This window comes from Macaca nemestrina, chromosome 7 (assembly GCF_043159975.1).
Source record: "Macaca nemestrina isolate mMacNem1 chromosome 7, mMacNem.hap1, whole genome shotgun sequence".
Lineage (NCBI taxonomy): Eukaryota > Metazoa > Chordata > Mammalia > Primates > Cercopithecidae > Macaca > Macaca nemestrina.
In genome coordinates this window covers 56,029,827-56,049,258 of record NC_092131.1, presented here as the reverse complement: position 1 = coordinate 56,049,258, position 19,432 = coordinate 56,029,827, and the positions used below count along the sequence as shown (strand labels likewise).

The following is a 19,432-nucleotide window of genomic DNA, read 5'->3' as shown; positions in this document are numbered from 1 at the left end:
ACTATTCTCTGCATGTCATAGCAAGAAAGAAAGGAAAGTAGCTTCCCAGTGGTTTTCTGCCTAGTGTACAACCAGGAAGCTGACAATAAAGTTTATTTGAGCGACGTCGTGCGCCGACGTGGCCCCGCCTCCCCAGTCGGAGCCTCGATTGGTGGGCATTTGCCGGCGGCCACCGCTTAAGCTACGATTGGCGGAGGCCGCCGTCATTTCGGAGCGTCCAAGCGCCAACCCGCCCTCTCGCCGCGTCGCCGGTGCCTGCGCCGCCCGCTCCACCTCGCTTCTCTCCCGGCCGAGGCCCGGGGGACCAGAGCGAGAAGCGGGGACCATGTTCCGACGCAAGTTGACGGCTCTCGACTACCACAACCCCGCCGGCTTCAACTGCAAAGGTGAGGCGACGGCCTTGGGCCGGCCGGGTGTCCCTGACCTGGGCGGCGGTCCCAGCCTCAGTGCCCCCACTCCACCTCCCCGTCGGGACCCTCGGCGGCCTGGTTTCCGCCGCCGGCCTTCGGGCCCCTCTCCTCTGGGTCGCCACGCACCTCGGCTCTTCGCCGCCCCTTCCCGGCTTCAAAGTCCTCTCACCTACTCCTGTCTCAGCATGTTACTTTCTGCACTTGCTTAACTCCAAACACCATGTAACTAGCTTCTCAGCACATAAAAGGAAGAGCATTCGTCTTTCTCACTCACTATTCAACTCCACGGTTCCCTGGGTAATTAGGCGATACCTTCAGCACCTGCTAATTATGGGCCAGCGCGGTGCTGGATGCTGAGGAAGGTGCTAACTTGAAGACTAGCTCACTGCCTGCCAGGAGCTAAAGGGTCGAGGGGTGCGAGGGGTGGAAGCAGTCAGAACCCACTGAGCGGTTTGAGACAGTACACAATGAAGTCAGGACCGATCACAGTGGGAGGGTAAGCGCGTGTAGTAACGGGCTAGTTGTGTTGTGTGGTCTTGCAAAAAAAGTTAATAGCAGATGAATGGGAAGGTTGAATTGTAAATACAAAGGTATTTGGGATTTTACAGCATTAGAATTTTAAAAAGTAATAACGTTGCTACTCACTGTAACAAAACTACTGCCCACTACTACTCATTTCCTTTGTATAGTTCTGGCCTGTGATAGACTGGTAAGTTTGAAAGTGATCAAGTATAACTTGTGATACTCAGACCATTGTATAATTCTCAAGACCTTATAATGGAAGCTTGAATTTGACTCACAAATTGAAAATAATATCTAAGCAGGATGTCAGTGTTTTGTTGATCTCTTGTAGAAGCATATCAAATTATAATCTGTTGTTTTTCTGCTTTAACAAAGTAACGATGAAAATAGAGCCTTGTTCTGAATTGGAATCTTTGAGTCTCAATGTTCTTTTCTGTAAAACGGGATATTACCTACCTCAAAAGAGGTATGGGGAGGATTAAACAAAACAATGTATGCATTTAATGTGCAGTTAACATTACATGACAACAGTAGTCACAGTTTTTTGTCATTTAATTTCTTTTACTTTTGTTATTTATTTTACTTTATTACTTTGCTATAAATTTAACCTTGCCCTGTCTCCCCTTTCTGTCTGCAAAGGAACTGGAATATTAATATTTAACACTTAAATAGCAAAACTATGTGCCAGGCACTGTTTTTATCCGTATTTATTTTATTTAAGAAACTTCTTAAATAAAACAACTTCTTTTAATCTTCATAATTCTATAGGTAAGTTCTGTTAGCAGCCTCATTTTGTAGCTGAAGAATCTGAGGCACAGAAAATGTGGGTGATTATCCCAAGTTCACACAACCAGTAAGTATCTGGACCCAGAATTTGAATTCAGGCCAGGATTTGAACAGATCATTGTTAATCTGTACTTTCAACTCCAGAGTCTGTACTTTCAACTCCCTCTTTTGGTTTAATTAATTTAGTATTTTGAAGTTAAGAAAATTCCACAAGAACATATATCTGAACATATACCTGAGAAGGAGGTATTTTATATAGTGCTTCTAGTTATTTTATGTGATGTTTTTTATTGCAGATGAAACAGAATTTAGAAACTTCATTGTTTGGCTTGAAGACCAGAAAATCAGACACTACAAGATTGAAGACAGAGGTAATTTAAGAAACATTCACAGCAGTGACTGGCCCAAGTTCTTTGAAAAGGTAATGAATTAGGAAGTAAAGTAAAAGTACAGAGACCTTGTCTGAAAATCATGGGAAGATGAGTGTAAAATTACTTTCTTCTTTTAAGATAAAAGTGATAATGATCAGTGTTAGGAAAGCTGGATGTCAGGGATTTCGCTTTTTTGTTAGATGCATCTTTTGCTTTTAGAGCAAATCATTTTATGTCTTCCTACCAGGCTTTCATTATTAGATAGAAATAGTTTTCTCTAGAAACATGAAGTTTCTTAAATAAATAATGATGTAAATATTTCACTTTCCCTTTATGGCCCAAATCAGAATTTTTGTCAAACTGAAACGTAGCAATAATACAGTGCTATTTCTTACATTAAAAGAAGACATTGGCCAGGTGTGGTGGCTAACACCTATAATTCCAGCACTTTGGGAGGCTGAGGTGGCAGATCATTGGAGCCCAGGAGTTCTGACACCAGCCTGGGCAACCTGACGAAACCCTGTCTCTACAGGAAAATAGAAAGTTAACTGGGTGTGCTGGCACACACTTTGTAATGTTAGATAATCGGGAGGCCGAGGCGCTCCACCACTGTGCTCCAGCCTGGGTGACAGAGTGACACCTTGTCTCAAAAAAAGATATCATTGACATGCTTGAAAACTAAGACTGTCATGTTTATGCTTATATTTAATGTAAACAGATATCCCTTGTTGTATACTAGAGAAATAGTCCTTAAAAGATCTCTGGTATATCATATTTTTGTTCCTAAATCATTTTCCCATTGATTTCGTTTTAGTAACACTTTTGCATAAAAAAATTCTCAGAATAAAAATCCGTTTACAGTGTCATTACTTACATTAAACATTTTTATCAGTTATATTTGATGAGTGAGATATTTTTCTTGAAAAAGGCTGTTTTTCATTTGTTAGAGCAGTGTGATTAGGTACTTTCTTCGTGGAATCAGTGATTTTATAAATTAGGGATTGTATAAATTACATCAGTGTTGTTAACCTTTCCGTGTCTCAATTTTCTCACCAATAAGTGAGGGTAACAATGGCGCCTCCCTCACAAATGTGGCTTTGTTTTTAATGAGTAACTGTTCACAGAAGTCCCTGGCGCATAGCAAGTGTCATAAGCTTATTACTACCAAGCCTCTATACTGCTACTATTAATACTACTGTATTCCTTTGCTCTTAGGAAATATTTTTAAAATTTTCAGTAAACTTCTTAAAACTTCGAAATATATTTTTAGGATTTTATGTTTGTTTATATTACATTTTATGGTCTATTCATGTGTACAAGACAATACAGAATTCTACATGTAGAAAGGTATTTAGAGAATATAAAAAATTTTCCAGGCTGGGCATGGTGGCTCATGCCTATAATCCCAGCAGTTTGGGAAGCCAAGACGGGTGGATCACCTGAGGTCAGAAGTTCGAGACCAGCCTGGCCAACATGGCGAAACCCCGTCTCTACTAAAAACACAAAATTACCCAGGCGTGGTGGCGCATGTGTGTAATCCCAGCTGCTCAGGAGGCTGAGCCAGGAGAATCATTTGAACCCGCGAGGCAGAGGTTGCAGTGAGCCAAGATTGTGCCATTGCAATGTTGTATTACATATAATTAATGTTGCCTATAATACTATTATATGCAACATTTATTTGAATATACAGCTTCTGACATTTATTTAAATTACTTGGTTACACCCTACATGTATGTTACATGGCTACTCTTTTGAGTGGCATTTCCATAATATGAAAGTTAAGATTTAGATAATGATTTATTGCATATCCTTTTTAAAGTTATCTTTTTTAGTTAATTGCTGTATGTATATTGAGACTAGGAATCAGAAAGCTTTGATTCTAGTCCCGGGTGTAAGTTCTGTAACCCTTGGCAAGTGTCAATCTCTAGGCCTCAGCTTTCTCATCTATAAAATGAGGAAGTTCTCGTATTCTATTTTTTTTCTTTTTAAGATGGTACACTTAAATGTTCCCTTCTGTTGGGTTATATAATTGCATCAAAATGTAGTAATATAAATGTTATTTAAAAATTGTTAGGGATCCAAACTAAAGGTCTCTTTCAACTCTCCCATTCTTTTTTCTATGACTTTATGGTAATAATGAAACTGGTGATTTTTTTTTTTCTTCTCCCTCACAGTATCTCAGAGATGTTAACTGTCCTTTCAAGATTCAAGATCGACAAGAAGCTATTGACTGGCTTCTTGGTTTAGCTGTTAGACTTGAATATGGAGATAATGGTACGTTTTGTGGGGAATGTGTCTTTTAAAGAGAGAGGAAGGATGGGAAAGGGAGTGTGAAAATGTAGGGAACTTAGCAGTTTGTTTTGTCTAATACTATTTTACCTTTGGATCATTCTTGTCACAAGTTAAAAGCACTTTTATTGTCTTTCATTGGTGTTTATATATTTCTTTTAGAATCTGGAAATTGTGCCCTCTGGAGAAGGCTAATTGTCTTCTCACAGAGTAACACTACTTTGATAATATGGTCTGCACCTTAGCCTTTCAAATTAAATTGTTGTTAGTGTCCCAGAATTGATGGGACTTTGAAGCATTGTTGCAGCAGGTAATTTCTCAAAAGTCTGAAACATGTCTAATGCCAATATACGTTAATACTCTATAGGCCAGAATATGTTACTTATGTTTACTGTCTTATCATAGATACTTCTATGGTTGGAAGCTTCTGAATATTAGTACCTGTAGTAAAAACAATTTTTCTTTACACTTGCCTTTTCTCTTATTAGACCATTTCATTTTGAAAGGCCTGCCAGCATCTGAATGCAAGATTTGATTATCTTATCTGCATCCTCTGCATTTTGTGTTTTTTGGTTAGTTATAGCCCTCTTAATTATTTACTTTGGAAGCCTTTTTATATCTTGGCTTATCCCTTTCCTTTCATCCCGCCTACACTGACCTTTTCTTATGTTTGTTGTATCTTCATTTCCATTGGCATAATCCTAATTCTGGCTCTTGTCACTTTCTGCCAGGAGTATTGTAATATCTCCCATTAGTGTCACCTTCTGTTCTTAACTGCATAGCCAACCAAGCTAACTTTGTGAAACGTAAATCTATTTTAGGATGCCACTTGCTCCTTGTTTCCAAAGAACAGTTCTAGTTACTTATTCATATTAATAAACATCATACATATTCATAAACACTAATTTCCCATTTTCTATAAAAAGAATTTTAAGCTCCTTAGCCTGGTAGTTATTGATGACTGATATCCAGCCAGTATTCACATCTTGATATCCCAGCTAAATTAGAATACTGTTTCCTGTTTATATCCCTTTTCCCCTTCCGTTTCTTTGTTCAAACTTATCACTTGGCTAATACACCGTTTCATTCTCTCTCTACACATCTAAATCCTACCCATCTTTTTAAGATCCCTCTCATATGCTGTCGTATGTCTTAGCAGCAGTATAATTTCCCTCTGAACTTCCATAGCTTTTAACTCTATACCTTTTAAGTCATTAACCACTTTCCATTTTGCTTCTATGTCTTATTCGTCCCAGTAATTTGTAAGCTGATATTCAGCTTTGATTCCTGCATGGTACCTCTGTTAGCTTCCAATTGATGCTGTAGCAAATTACTACAAATTCAGTGACTAAAAACACAATTTATTTTAGAATGAGAAGGCTAACATTAGTCCCACTTGGTTCATGTCAAGTTGTCAGCAAGGTGGGTTCCTTTTGGAGGCTCTTGGGGGAATCTGTTTCTTTGCTTTTTTTACCTTCTAGAGGCTGCCCGAATTCCTTGACTCTGGCCTCTTCTTCCATCTTCAAGTCTAGCAGCATAGCATTTTCCAGTCTCTATCTGACTCTGCTTCCATTTTCATAACTTTGTCTCTGACTCTGATCCTCCTGAGCCTACCTGGATAATCCAGGATGATCCCCCATCTCAAGATTCTTAATTTTATCATATTTGCAAATCTTGCCATGTAAGGTAACACATACACAGGTTCTGGATAGGGACATGGACATCTTGGGGGGTACAGGTCAATATTGTGTCTGTCACAGTACCTGACATAGTTTCTTGCACACAACAAGTGCTTATCAATTTCAGTAATTATGTGGCAAATGCAATATATGTGAGTGTTTACATACACTGATTTGGAGCGTCAGCCAGTTTTTTGCTGGTGCCTCATACTTAAATTTCAGAAGCCTTATGGCAAAAATCTTAAGGAAAGCTCAATTTGAGACTTCATTTACTTTTCCATTTAGTAACAAGTTTTCCATTAAAAAAAACTTGTTTTTCTTATTTTGGAAAATACATGTATTCATAAGCCTTGTAGCTTTAGTGTAGTATACATTTTAGGGCGTTTAACAAGGTCTTTTTATCTACCCTGCTCTGGATTGGTAGGAACTGTATATGAGCCAATTTGTAGCTTATCAAAAGTGTTTTTCAGTTATTCCCAAGTTCTTACATCTGAGATTATGTTTTATTCTATTTGTTCCATTTTTATAACCTGTTAACCTTCAATGGTAGATGCATATGGTCATGTATACCTACAGTTGACTTAAGTACATGTATTTCTCAGTAATAGCATGTTCTTTTAGTGAATAAAAGAAGCTTGTGTGTGAAATGTAAATTTTTCAATATTGAAAAAGTCAACATATAGTTGAAGGTGAATGGTATCAAAAGTGTATTAAAAGTCTAAGCTAGAAAACAAGTTTATTAAAATTCAGAATTGCAAAAACAGACATGAAAATTGCTCATATAATACTGTCTCCAATCAGTAGGAGGCACTGATGTTCTTTTGTGGTTTTACATTGATATGTTGCCTCCTTGACTTTCAAGTTACTTATTTTAAAATTTGCTGAAACCATTGTGAGTTTTTATTGTTTGTGCTCTACTACTTTTTGAAGCCTTCTGGTAGCTTGTCAACATGATTAATAACTGAAATTTTTTAAATATATAATTTCAGATGTGTAGAAAAATTACAAAATAGTACAAAGATTTTCATATACCTCAAGTCCACAAATGTAACATTTTACCTCATTTGCTTCATCCTTCTGTCTACACAGATACACACACATCATTTTTTTCTAAACGATTTGATAGTAAGTTGTAGATGATTCCTTTTTACTCTTAAACACTTTAAAACACATTTCCTAAAAACAACTTTGTCTTATATAACCACAGTACAGTGATCAAAATCAGGAAGCTATACTACTATTATTTATTCACGTTTTATCAAACCCCCAATTCTCTCAACAGAAAAAAACAACCCAGAACAATCCTGGATTATGCACTGCATTTAGTTTTTACATCTCTCTTAGTATATTAAAATCTGGAACAGTTCCTGTCTTTATTTGTGCTTCATGACCCTGACATTTATTTTGTAGAGTGTCCCTCATTTGGATTTATATGATGTTTCCTCATTAGATCTGGGGTTTATACTTTTATTAGGAATAATACAGAAGTGATGTGTTCTTTTTAGTGCATCATATTAGGAGATATGTGGTAGTGATATGTGCCTTTACTAGTTATGTTGCTTTGATCTCTGGGTTACGGTTTCTCCAGTGTAAAGTTACTGTTTTCCTCTTTGTAATAAATACATCTTGTGGGGAGGTACTTTGAGACTATATCAATTATGTTTTTGCTCCTCAAATTTCCCCCACTAGTTTTAGCAACCATATGATGATTCTTGCCTGCATCATTTATTATGTTGATCATCGACAAAGAGGTGTTTTTCTAATTTCATCATTTTTTTCTACATTTATTTGTTGGCTTTCTCTTGTAAGTTTTCCCATCTCTAATTTACTTGTTTGTTTAAATCAGTGTAGATACATAGATTCTTATTTTACTCAATGGATTATAATCCTTTCTGTCATCATGTACTTTGCTGTTTATATACTGCTCCAGATTTGGCCAGTGGAAGCCTTTTTAACTCTCACTTAAATTTTATGCTTTTATTTTTTCCTCGTTTCATTAACAGATCATGTAAGCACTCTATAGCCTAAGATGCCATTTTGAACATTAAGTTTAGTGAATTATTAATAAGTGTTATTTTTGAATTCCTTTTAAGTATTTTTTCAAATGAAAAGAATAAAATCTACCTTTGGAATTCTGAATATCAAGTTTCCATGAAATAAGTTGGAGGTTTGTATATGATGGTGTATTTGATGTATTTGTTTTTGGAAGGCAAGGTTTTTGGATTTTATATACAGCATTCAAAAGAAGATGGGGGGAAGCGTACTTTTTAATGAGTTTGTATTTAATCTTACATAACCTATACTTAACCCTTCTCCCATTCTTCTACCCCAGATTTCAGAGGAAGCTGTAAAAGCAGATTTTTACCTTCCTAAAATTTACATGTTTGAAATGATTGCCTTTAGGAATGTTAATGAAAAGATATTTGTGTCACATAGTCCAGTAATTGCTTTAGCTTAATCACAAAGATAGTTACATTGTCTTTTTACATTTTCTATAGCAAAAATTAAGTTTGATTGAATGAGTTGTTTTATACTTATACAGGTTAAGCATCCCTAATCCGAAAATCTGAAATCCTAAATGCTCCAAAATCTAAAACTTTTTGAGCACCGACATGAGGACACAAGTAGAAATTTCCACACATAAGCACTTAACACAAACTTTGTTTCATGCACAAAATTATTAAAAATATTGTATGAAATTACCTTCAGGCTATGTGTATAGGTTGCACATTGAACATAAAAATGAATTTTGTGTTTAGACTTTGGTCCTATCCCCCGGATAACCCACTTTATATATGCAGATAATCCAAAGTCTGAAAAAATTAAAAATTGGAAATTATTGGCATTTCCAATAAGGGATACTCAACCTGTAATCAGTTTGGCTCAGTTAAATTTGGTAAATAGCAGTAGTCATTTTACCTTGAGTTGCAGTTCTACAAGTTATATTTTTGCCTATTTTTATAGCTGAAAAATACAAGGATTTAGTACCTGATAATTCAAAAACTGCTGACAATGCAACTAAAAATGCAGAACCATTGATCAATTTGGATGGTGAGTATATAAATGCATAACATTGAACATCAACATTTTTGGTTTCTTAAATGTTTTTTACTTTGAAGAATGAAGTCCACGTTTACCTGGTTTTAGTAAATTAAGAAGGATCCATGCAGACAGCATTTATGTTGACATTTTATTCTCTATAATGTTTTTATAATGTGCTTTCTCCTTCCCCTTGCATTTGAATATCTGAATGTTAATTTGATTTGCTTCTAGTAATTTGGAGTTTTGATTTGTATAATCATGGGGGTCATTGTTTGCCTTTTTGAATGTATAAATTTCTTTTAATCCAATGACTATGAGACAAGTGGTAAAATTTTCCATTGTTTTAAGTCCCGGATGTCTTAGTAATTTCCCTTTTTAAAAGTATGAAGAATCTAATTACCTAAATTAGGATATGTAAAATATTCGTTCACTGCCTTATTCATTGTGACCTATAATTTAAGAGGTAACCCTTTTGAATGAGTGAGCCTCTTGGACACTCCAGAGCCGCTGCTTAGAGAGAAGGTTTTGGGAAAACTATCCATTGAGGGGATCTATGTACTAAAATTAATGGCCTTGGGAATAAATGTTAATTAAAAATGCTGCATAATTTAGCCTTGCAGAAAAAGTTACAGGACAAATATAATGTGAGTTAAATTACTCATTTATTGGATTATTCAGTTTGGCTGATGAAATACAGATACTTCTTGACTTAGGATGAGATCATGTTGTAAAGTCGAAAATACCGTAAGTCAAAAATGCATTTAATACCCCAAAAGACCCATTGTAAAGTTGAAAAATTGTAGCTGGAACCACTGTAAGTTCAGATTTTCCTCATCTTGCACTAGGGTTACATCCCACTGAACTCATTGTAAGGTCAAAAAATTACAAGTCTAACCATCCTAAGTTGGGGACCGTCTCATATGGTAATAGGAAAACCGTTTTATCCTACCAATTTAATTGTTGATAGTCTACAGGGCTTTGTTTTTTCTCTTGTGAGTAGCAGTTTTAAAAACTAAGAGATTTGTTGTTACCAAAAAGTTAAAACTGTTTTTGTATGTTCACAAATACATCTTAATTATACGTTTGCAGAGTTGTAAGGTTTTGTTTGTTTTTAATCTTTTATAGTAAATAATCCTGATTTTAAGGCTGGTGTGATGGCTTTGGCTAACCTGCTTCAGATTCAGCGTCATGATGATTACCTGGTAATGCTTAAGGTCAGCTTCATGTTCTTGATTCTTGACAGAAACTGTGCACATAGAAAAATGTGTTTTCTAAATATTCTTGTTATTAAAATTATGGTTGAATGACTAAAATACACAGAAGAATATGAGACATAAAGCAGATTTCATGGTTTTATCTGATTTGGATTGTCTGTTTTCTGCCTGCACTATGCTAAATCCTTTGCAAAGATGTTCTCATTCAATCCTGCCAGCAATCCTAGAGACAGCTGCTAATATCTTTTTAAAAATGTATATCATATGAAGAAACTGAGACTCAATGTCTAAGATGACACAAAAAATGACAGAGCCAGGATTTTAAGCACTGTAACCCTGTGTTCCATTGTTTTCCCCACAGTATCCTACTTCTGTTTAGTCTTTTTAATGATTCATGGTCCACATTTGTTAAGATGGTAGAAAATGCCAAATGAGTAATGGTGAATTTGGTCAAAAATATATAACCCCAAAATCTCTTTGAGAAATGAATCTTTCTGTCCCCAGTGCTAGATAGGCCACTCAGTTCATAACTATACTTCAGGGATCCCAGTAATCTGAAAGAGGTCTCTTGTTTCTGAGAGAAATCATAAACTTCAGAAGATTTATTCCTAGTAATCGTGAAAGTACAGTGGTGTGGATCAAGGGAGTGGTACTTAAGATACCAGACTTGGAAATTATTTTAGAAATTATTACTGATTTTACAAGAGATTAAAAGCTTTTAACTAGACCTTGTGCATGTAAACTACTTTGTGATAAGTTGAATAATTACATTTCACTCTACCCAAGAGATTAAGCCATAACTTACCATGCTTTTTAGATTTTTAGGTATTAAATGTCAGTTTTAACAAGACTATTGTATTCCTAAGTTATTACAATTTTCTATACTGAATCTGAATGTTAACTTGGATTTTCTCAATCCAGATTGCATGCCAAAAGACAAAAATGTTTTTAGTGAAATTTAGCTATTTCAAAGGCTTGTTCTTTATTCTGACAATTATGTAAATTGCCTTGGAACTGTTCTATAGTGATCATGTCAGTTTTAATCATAAAGTGAGAGGAGAGTCAGACAATGCATAGCTTATTTGGGGTGCTTTTGTTAGACTTCAAAACCCAAGGGGATAAAGTATAAATCAACTACAATAAAGTGCTATAAAATTCTAGTCCTAGCTGCACATTTGTCCCTTTTGAGTTATTTTAAGAGGCACTGAAACAGTAACATAATATAGAAAACATCTTAGTACATTTGCCAAGTACAAGAATCAGTATATTAACTGGCCTCAAACTATTTAATAACGTCTGCAATCACTGTTAAACATTGTTTGAATTCTCTTTTTCAAAGATAACATTTGGTTTTTTATTTAAAAATTATAGTTTAAGTTTTCACACTGATTTTTGAGTTGTAATTGTCATCTCCCTAATTAAAATTCCATTTTTTTTAAATTTGATTTTTAAGTGTGTATGGATGCTTGCATGCATGCCTACCATAATGAAGTGCCTTGGTGATGAAAACCACCAATGGTGTCCTTTACTAGAGTGAAGTGATGAAAGCAAAGTGTAAGACAGTATGTATGATTTGCTACCCTTTGTGCCAAAAATGTGTATTCGTGCTAAGCATGCTTGTCATTTCACACTTTTAGTGAGGGTAAGGAATCTGTAGGGGATCGCAAGGCTCAGGGGTAGGAAGGAGACCTACTTTTTACCATGTTTCTTGCTGTATTTAAAGTTGTTTTTTACCAGGCACGTGAATTACCTATTCAAAAAATGGTTTTAATTGTTGCAGGCACCACTCGACATTATTAAAATACTAGAAGCGTGAAAGGTTACATTATATTAGTGGTTGATTTTTTTTTTAATTTTTAATTTATTGGAGAGTTTATTAATAAACTTAGGTAATTCTAACTTCATGAAACTTAGCATCCTTATTCTCTGGGCTCATAGAAGTAAAGGATGACAGGCACACAGCCTATAAAAAGTAAAAATATTTTTGGGTTTCTTAGGCAATTCGAATTTTGGTTCAGGAGCGCCTGACACAGGATGCAGTTGCTAAGGCAAATCAAACAAAAGAGGTATGTTTCTATAAATCCTAAATAAGTTGTTAATGAACATTTCTTCTGGTATTATCATGATTTAAACTTTGCATGTATCTGTTTAAGATATCCATTCTACATTGGAACAACTTAAAGGATAGCTTACTTCAGTGCTTCCTAAAGCAAATTGAATGTATTCAGTGCCTAGGGGGTCCTTTTTGAGTGAAAAATCAAACTTCACTGAAGTTCCTCTCACTTTGTAACTTAAAAAAGCTACAAGTAGCTCATTCACAGTCCACAAATTATGTCTGTGGCCTGTTGAAGTTTAATTAAAAGGATTTACCCTTACGAAACTTACTGGATTATTTTGACTCATGCTGGAGAAGAAGGAACACACCTCACTACAAATTACTTTTCTTTTTCCATATAAATTCTATCCTTGCTTTTATTTCTTCAGAGTAAATTGTTTTATTCAATTTCCTGGCATAAAACATGAGAAAGTAATTTGGCTAAGGTCACCTAGTTGGTAAGTGATTGAGCTCAGGCAGTCTGATGTGAGAGCCTGTGCTCTTATGATAGGTGGGGAGAAGGGTCCATGTGTGGATGTCTGCATGAGCTTGTCAATCTGCCCAAGTGAAGGGACAGGGGGTTCTGTTGGAGTGTAAGGTTCAAGGTACAGGAGACTGAAATGGTATCTTTCAGTCCTACCTTGTAGGCTGAGAAAGCTATATCCCATGACTACCTTCCCGTTCAAGAGAAAATATGGAATATTTTTCTATTATATCAGAAATCCCTATATGCCTAAAGTTTCATTCGCTGTGCAGCGGTAGAGAGACTGTCCTCAGGTCAGCAGCAGCATCTGATAACACCTCCCTCCTGCAGCAATGACTGTAGTTGTAGTGAATGCCTTGGGCACAACTGTGTTGTTTGTCCTCCCTGCACCCCTCCCCCATCTCCCAATGTCTTTTGTCCTCCAGCCCCTTTAGGCAGGCCCAGCAGTGTTAAAAGGTTACTAATGCCAGGGCAGCATCTCTGAAAGACACAATTTTCTTTTAAAAGTTCTTATTAGCTCGTTATATGTGAATCGGGCCACTGGAAGTTGGATTAAAGATCAGCTTATTTCACCACATTATAGAACACACAGTAAATTGTTCTGGCGTAATAAAGTCATTCATTCATTCATTCATTCAACAAAACTATGTCTGATTTGGAAAGCAGCGTAAGGCTTAGCCAAATCTCTTTGCTCTTGTTTGTAAAGTAAAATTTAGTTTTATTTTTAATGTTCCACATTTTAATTTTGGTGTCATCTCAAAAGATACCAACCTATAACAATTTAGTGGAGTTCTTATAGTTTAGTGTACTTGTAACCATTTATAACTAGTATTTGAGGCATCTGGTAGTTTTCAGGGGTAGCTTGGTGGCCTGTTGGCAGACAAAGGAAAAAAAAATGGAGCCTCTGGTACTAGATGAACATATAAAGCCACTCAGTATAATTCTGCTCTTTAATTTTGTTCACTTGTGCTTTCATACCCATTGGTTTCTTCACAGTTAATCTGTTAGCTGTTTTAAAGCAGATAGAGCCTAGGTAGCTTTACATTACTAGATAAGGCAAGAATTGAGCAGCAACTAAAGCATTTGAATAGTAACAGGTTGTAACATTGAAAGAATAGGTAGTGTGTGTTTTTCTTGGCAATGATATTATATAATCAGCAGGAAGTACAGACTGCCTGTCCTCATTTTAGAGATTTGTTTCTGTGAAGTTTGGCACCACAGAATGGCATCATCATAGTCACCATATTTAGTATGTCCACAGGTGCTGAGTGGTTTAGTTTTTCATTTTCCTAGACTGTTTCAAAGTAACTTTCAAGTCAATTCTTGAAAGTTAAATTATACCTAAATCTTGGTAAACACCATGCTGGCTGAAAAAATACGTATTTTAGATAGGTTTGTACAATTCGTAAAGACAAATTAATGTGCTCAGAAATGGAATATAGGGTACTATTTTTGCCCTTTATACTGTTGCTTACAGTTACCAAAATAAGACAGTAACAGCCCCGCTCAACTCGCCTTCCACAGCAGTAATGACAAGGCACTGCTGCAATAAGGATATATTGTTTTGTATGCCTGGTCTAAAGGATTGGATGAGCTGTAGAGCTTCCTGGTACATTTAAAGCTAACTTTTATCCCCTAACCGGTTGAAATAGGGAAAACTCGCTAATCACAAGGCAAATATAAACAAAATTCTTAGTTCCCTTATCCATGCAGCTAAGAGAGTTAAGACACCAGAATAGCTAGGTGGTTTTCAGTTTCAGATGAGAAAAGGATGCTGTTCTTAACCATAAATACTCTTATTTTGTCTTTTTTTTTTTTTAAAGGGCTTGCCTGTTGCTTTAGACAAACATATTCTTGGTTTTGATACAGGAGGTAAGTGATTTTAAATTCAAACTATATTTTAGAGACTGAATACTTGGGGGGGGAAGTAAATGGCCTTAAATATAAAAATTATGTATTGAAGCAGTGTTCTTTTCTCATAAAACAGATGCAGTTCTTAATGAAGCTGCTCAAATTCTGCGATTGCTGCACATAGAAGAGCTCAGAGAGCTACAGACAAAAATCAATGAAGCCATAGTAGCTGTTCAGGCAATTATTGCTGATCCAAAGACAGACCACAGACTGGGAAAAGTTGGAAGATGAACACTTTAGGACTTTAGCTTCTCACCTGCTTAGTACAATTGGGAACCATACACTTCCGGCATGTTTGGAAATCAAAATGTCACATTCTCGGGGGAGGAAGCCCAGAAAATTGGGTATGTTCTAGAGATTTACCACCATTGCTTTTTTCTTTAATAAAGTTTAGGAAAGTAGAATTTTTATTATGTGCTGTATGTTTGCATAAATCACCTTTCTCCTTTGTGGTTAAGGGCTTTGTCCTATAGACAATATAGATCCTTAAGTCATAGGAAAACTTAAAACACTTTATTGGAGTAATCTAGAAAATTTTAAAACTGTTACATCTTTGGTATTTATAAATGTGATACTTTCTGTGGGTACTTCTATAGAGGCACTACAGGATCAGAAAATGCAAACTGAATCATTTTAGCACCTTTTGATATAAATAGAAATGCACTGATGCAGAGGTAAAAAATTTTAGAACTTTTGTTGGGAAACTATAAATAATTGGTCCTTTCCCATCAGTTCTGCATTGGCTTCTCCAAACTGTCAAGGTTTAGGATTGTATTTTTATATTGATCACATGTGCTTTAATTTCTTGGCCAGAAGGAATCCATAGCAAAAATCACATTTAGAGTCTTAAACTCTTAGTTGAATGAATTTGACCTTTTAAATATTAATGATAAGTGTTTACAAGAAGTTGCTTTAAAGCAACAGTTAAAATTCTATTACCTTTTTAAACTTGCAATAACCTTCATTTTTAAAAATACAGTAGTAAAGATTGAGGTATCAACTTTTCACAAAAGTCTTTTTGCACTAAATAATGTTCATCTTGTATGTTCAGGAACGTCTAATGGCCAATTCCTTTTTTACTTTGCCTTTGCAGTCACTGTTCTTCAGGGTCCAGGTTCTGATTGTAAACTCCAAGTCTTCCTTTACATTACTGTATTTACTTTCTTCCTGTGAGAGAAGAGCAGGGGTGGGAGAGGGTGGTGGGTGAGTATATTGTAGCCAAGTTGCAACAGCAAGTCTTTGCATTTTGTGTATAAACTAGGTAGATTTAAGGTAGTAAAGACTGGCCCTCAGGGCAGGAAGAAAGCAATGGTGGCAGTGTCACAGGCAGCAGGGGTAATCAAATACCATATATATCTCCCCCCTTCTCTACCCTGCTAATTTACAGGAGCATCCTAAAGCATATTTTTTACCTGTTGGGCAGTAGGGGTAGACTGCAGTTATCCCGTAGAGGTGAGATCGTTGTTCTGGGAGATACTCATCAGTAAACTGGCCACTATGTTTATTTACTGATACAACACCATCTCTGGTGACAGAAAGGAAGAGTGAATTCAGGGAGAGTCATTTACAAGATTAAGAAGTTAGCTACAAAAAGTGAGTTGCAATAGAGGAAAATTTCTGGCAGCTTTCTCTGTCCAAGGGCTGATGCTAAAGCCACACTAAAGTTTGAGGGACCATTGCTCTAAATCTGTTGGTCATCTCTAGCTGCATGTTACAATCACATGATGAGCTATCAAATCAGATTTGTAGGACATGGGGTAAAGGGCCTAGACTTTAATGTTCCACAGTTCCTCATTTGAGAGCTCGTCTAAATAGTATTTTTCGCTCTCTCAGACAATATGTCCACAGTGTTAGTCAAAAACCAACTTAAGCTCTATATTCAATATAGTTCATGGTATCAAGGGTAGTCTTACTCTCTAAAGAACATATTTAGATTAATATGCTTCCTTTTGAGATAGTTCATTATCAAATAGCTTTGCTACTTTTTAAGCTATATGTGATCAATACCATTCAATTTCTGGGTGAAGTAAAAGAATGATTTCAAAAACATGAAAGGATGAAAAGAAACATCCTTGAAGGATCTTATCTGCCAATGAGGAGGTGACAAAACAAAAGCCTCAGAGGTCTTACTGAGTAAAGTCACGTACTGACTTTTCGTAAAACAAGTGGCGTGTCCTCTGGAACAGTTGGCCTTTTCAGGCTTGTCCAGAATGTGTGGGGCTCACCTCCTCCAGTCTGTGTGGTAGAAGTGATCTGCATAGCTTACGATGCTGAAGGGGTACTTGAGGTTGTTGTGAATGACACGCCGTCCAGTTCCATCAGGTAGTGTGCACTCCAGTTTTTTGGTTCCTTTTAAAACAAAGGGGGAAAATGAGGTCCTTTTACACCACGGAGTAATAAGTTGCTTTGCCAAAAATGAATGACAGATTCCTTCTCCAAGAAAACAATGGAAGAATGGGGAAATAAGGTATTTTACTTCCATTGCAGTCATAGATTAACAACTGTAATATTACCTGTCCTATTACTCATCTCCAGTTTGTTGGATAGCATTCCAGTTTTTAGTAGAGATTCAAACTTTCAATCCTTTTTTGGAAGACAGGATTGCATTTACTGAAATCTGGTAAGTTTCTGCCTAAGTAGGGCATTAGACGTAATTATTTTTATAATTTGTGTGATTTCAAGCCTTAGCTTATAAATTATAACATCTGGGTAAATACTTGCCCTTTAATTACGGAGGCAGCCTTTTAACCAAAATCCTTAGTATTTTAAAAATATTTTCTAGGTAGGAGGGGAAAAAGTGACTAAAATGGTAACATATTTCAGTGTAAAGGAATCAGTCTTAAAAATTTTTATAATAACTAAACGAAGAATTTCCAAGTTTCACATTTCTCATGGAGCCCTGATTTAAATTTCAAATACTTTTAAGAAATGTAACTTGTTTTAAGCAACTGGGTTATAAAAGTGACCTATGTGCATTATAGGCCCTTTTATTAGATTACAAATTCAAGAACAGTCTTTTTCATATTCTTTAGTATAGAGCTAGACACACAGCATTTTTTCAATTGTGCTGATGAAAGCAAACAAATTTGGGTTGCTAATACCCATGCTATTACTGAAGGAAGCCACCTTCCTACAACACTTTTCAAAGAATGTCTTTAGCATTATAACAGATGTTTATAGATAAGTTATAGTGACCCACTCTCCCCGCACCAGAAGAATAACTTCAATTCAGTTTGTCAGTTCAACAGTGGCTAATATTTCTTTTAACCATTAAAAATATGCCAAGCACTCATGGTCAGGCAAGCAGTACAAATTAGCTTGATATAGCCTTCCTTCCACCCAAACCCCAGAAAGTTCATTTTAAGACTCATTTAATAGTATTTAGAAGTTTACAGAACAAAGAAAGGAGATTATGTGCTGTACTGTTAGAAATGTGTTTAAACCAAAAGATCTAAGTGATGGGATTTGATTTTGTAGTACAGTCTATTAGTGCTCACACTCACTATAATGAGGGGTTATCTGCATTCCATCAGTAGTATTACCTGCATCTGCCCAGCAGAGCAGTTTAGAGAAAGGGTCAAAGGTTAAGCCATTGGGCAATCCAATGTCTGTATTGATCAGAATTCTTCTGTTTTCTCCATCTAATGATGATGTTTCAATTTTAGGAGCTTCTCTATTCCAGTCTGTCCAGTACAAGTTGCTGTAAGTTAAAAATCAAGATTGTAAAAGAATAGCTATGTAGCCTGTGGTAGTCAGCATCTAAGCAGCCCGCAGTGATCTCCATCTCCTCATGTATTAATAGTCTTAAGCAATCCCTTTGAGTCTGGGCTGCATTATTTAGTATCTTGCTGCTTCTAGTGAGTAGAGTATAGCAGAAGTGATAGGCCAATATTAGGTCTCAAAAACTGGTTTCTGCCTTAGGTGCTCTCTCTCGCTCCCTTTGAGGGAAGTTGGATGCCATGTTGCAACCTACCCTATAAAGAGGAACATGTGCCAAGGAACTGGTGTTCTTGAGGGCTGTTGGCCAGAGACATTAGTCCTGCCTACAACCCATGTGAGCATGCTTGGACTGTGTCTTCCCCAAACTGAGCCTTGAGATCACTGCAGTTCGGCCATTACCTGATTGCAGCCTTGTGAGAGACTCCATCCCTGAGGAGCTCAGTGAAGACTCCTGACTCACAGAAACTGTGAGACTAAATGTTGTCTTAAACTGCTGAGGGTTTGGGCAATTTGTTACACAGCTCTAGAGGTAGCACAGCCATATTCCACTTTCACCTGTGTCACACGGTTTTCTGATTATTGTAACTATGCGGAAGAAGTCATTACTAAACTATTATCAGAATCCCTGCCTCCAAGATACCCCCCTTGACTCAACTGCCCCAAAACCCTCTGTTTGTTGAAATCTTGAATTGAATCTTGGGTTTAGAATAGAAGCAAAGACAGCTGTTAGGAATGGCTTCAATATAAACTGTGGAACTTGAAGAGACGTGGACCAGGGATTTTTAGAGGGAAACTGTTCTTTTTCTGCCAAAAATACAATTTGGTACTTGAAGGGGAATCTCGGTTATCCTGTACCTGGCACCCGGGGATGGAAGCCTTTTAAGTTAAGCACTTTACCTTTTAAATGCC

General features: G+C 36.4%; 2 protein-coding genes across 5 annotated transcripts in view; one reads left to right on the top strand and one right to left on the bottom strand.

The window, feature by feature from the left end:
* The first annotated feature begins 229 nt into the window (after positions 1–229).
* On the top strand, positions 230–15,207 carry RTRAF (RNA transcription, translation and transport factor). The gene is made up of 8 exons (XM_011741576.2): positions 230–386; positions 2,015–2,139; positions 4,264–4,363; positions 9,022–9,108; positions 10,225–10,313; positions 12,311–12,379; positions 14,716–14,764; positions 14,880–15,207. Exons 1-8 carry the CDS (start codon positions 326–328, stop codon positions 15,032–15,034), a joined length of 735 nt encoding a protein of 244 aa, XP_011739878.1. The 5' UTR covers positions 230–325; the 3' UTR covers positions 15,035–15,207.
* Positions 15,208–15,268: 61 nt separating this feature from the next.
* The window catches only part of LOC105481822 (nidogen 2), a 63,760-nt gene continuing 59,596 nt past the window's right edge, over positions 15,269–19,432 (bottom strand). For all 4 annotated transcript variants that reach the window (XM_011741571.3, XM_011741573.3, XM_011741574.3 and 1 more), the window contains 4 exons: positions 18,346–18,503; positions 17,029–17,152; positions 16,216–16,328; positions 15,269–15,970 (listed from right to left, as the gene is read on the bottom strand). In XM_011741571.3, coding sequence (XP_011739873.2) covers positions 15,960–15,970; positions 16,216–16,328; positions 17,029–17,152; positions 18,346–18,503 — 406 coding nt within the window. In that variant the 3' untranslated portion in view covers positions 15,269–15,959. The remainder of the gene's footprint in view (positions 15,971–16,215; positions 16,329–17,028; positions 17,153–18,345; positions 18,504–19,432) is intronic.

Coding starts and splice junctions, on each gene's coding strand:
- RTRAF (XM_011741576.2), top strand. CDS start 326: ATGTTCCGACGCAAGTTGACGGCTCTCGACTACCACAACCCCGCCGGC. Junction 4,364..9,021: donor ACTTGAATATGGAGATAATG/GTACGTTTTGTG, acceptor CTATTTTTATAG/CTGAAAAATACAAGGATTTA. Junction 14,765..14,879: donor TCTTGGTTTTGATACAGGAG/GTAAGTGATTTT, acceptor CTCATAAAACAG/ATGCAGTTCTTAATGAAGCT.